General features: G+C 56.6%; 1 gene segment (V, D, J or C); it reads left to right on the forward strand.

The window, feature by feature from the left end:
- Positions 1 to 156: 156 nt before the first annotated feature.
- Positions 157 to 778, forward strand: LOC102753070 (the record flags this gene model as incomplete). The annotated part of the segment is given in 2 exon segments: positions 157 to 276; positions 387 to 778. Coding segments are annotated over 2 exon segments (450 nt in total), but the record flags the coding sequence as incomplete, so codon positions are not given.
- Positions 779 to 1,133: the final 355 nt, after the last annotated feature.

A 1,133-nucleotide genomic window follows, 5' to 3' on the forward strand; every position in this document is an offset into this window, starting at 1 on the left:
TGTGGTTCCCTGAGCAACAGGCCCCACACAGCCCCGCCCTGCACACACCCATGGGCATCCTCAGGCAGAGGCACCTGCCAAGGGCCCAGGGAGGGATCAGATAGATGGGGTCTCATTTGCATAACAGGACCCTCCCTCCCTCAGACTATGAAGAGGGGAAGGGAGAGGTGTGGGGAGCTCTGCTTCAGCTGTGGGGCCTCAGGAGGCAGGACTCAGGGATGACCTCCACCATGGCCTGGGCCCCTCTCCTCCTCACCCTCCTGGCTCACTGCACAGGTGACTGGATAAGGGGACGGGGAAGGGGCCTGGGGAAGACACATGAGCCCTGCTTCCTCCTCTGGTCTCTAGACCCAGACTCACCCTCTCTGTGTCTCCCCCTCTTGCAGGATCCTGGGCCCAGTCTGTGCTGACTCAGCCATCCTCAGTGTCGGGGTCCCCGGGCCAGAAGGTCACCATCTCCTGCACTGGAAGCAGCTCCAACATTGGGAGTAATAGTGTGTACTGGCACCAACAGCTCCCAGGAAAGGCCCCCAAATGCATCATCTATGGTAGTAGCAGTAGACCCTCAGGGGTTCCGGACCGATTCTCTGGCTCCAAGTCTGGCAGCTCAGCCACCCTGACCATCACGGGGCTGCAGGCTGAAGATGAGGCCGACTATTACTGCTCATCATGGGACGACAGACTATTACTGCTTAGCATGGGACGACAGTCTCAATGCTCACACAGTGCTGCAGGCCTGTGGGGAAGTGAGACAAAAACCCCTCTGGTCTGTGAGGGGGTAAGCTCCCCAGCAGCTGCTGCTTGACCTATGAGGCAGGAGGTCCCAGAGTGATTCCCGGTCAGGGCACAGGCCCAGGTTTCGGACTCCATCCCCAGGCTGGGGTGGGCAGGAGACAGATTATCAATGATTTTCTCTCACCATTGATGTTTCTCTGTCTTTCTCTCCCTCTTCCTTCCTCTCTGAAATCAATAAAAACAAAAAGGAAATAAATAACAGTGAATTGCCTTGGCCAGTGTGTAGTTACAGCATTGGCCTGCCCTCCCAAAGGTCTTGGGTTTGATTCTTGGTCAAGAGCACGTAACTGGGTTTCAGGTTTGCTCCCCACCTCCTGTCAGGGTGTATATGGGAATTC

Source organism: Myotis davidii, unplaced genomic scaffold (genome assembly GCF_000327345.1).
Source record: "Myotis davidii unplaced genomic scaffold, ASM32734v1 scaffold5186, whole genome shotgun sequence".
Taxonomy (NCBI): Eukaryota; Metazoa; Chordata; class Mammalia; order Chiroptera; family Vespertilionidae; genus Myotis; species Myotis davidii.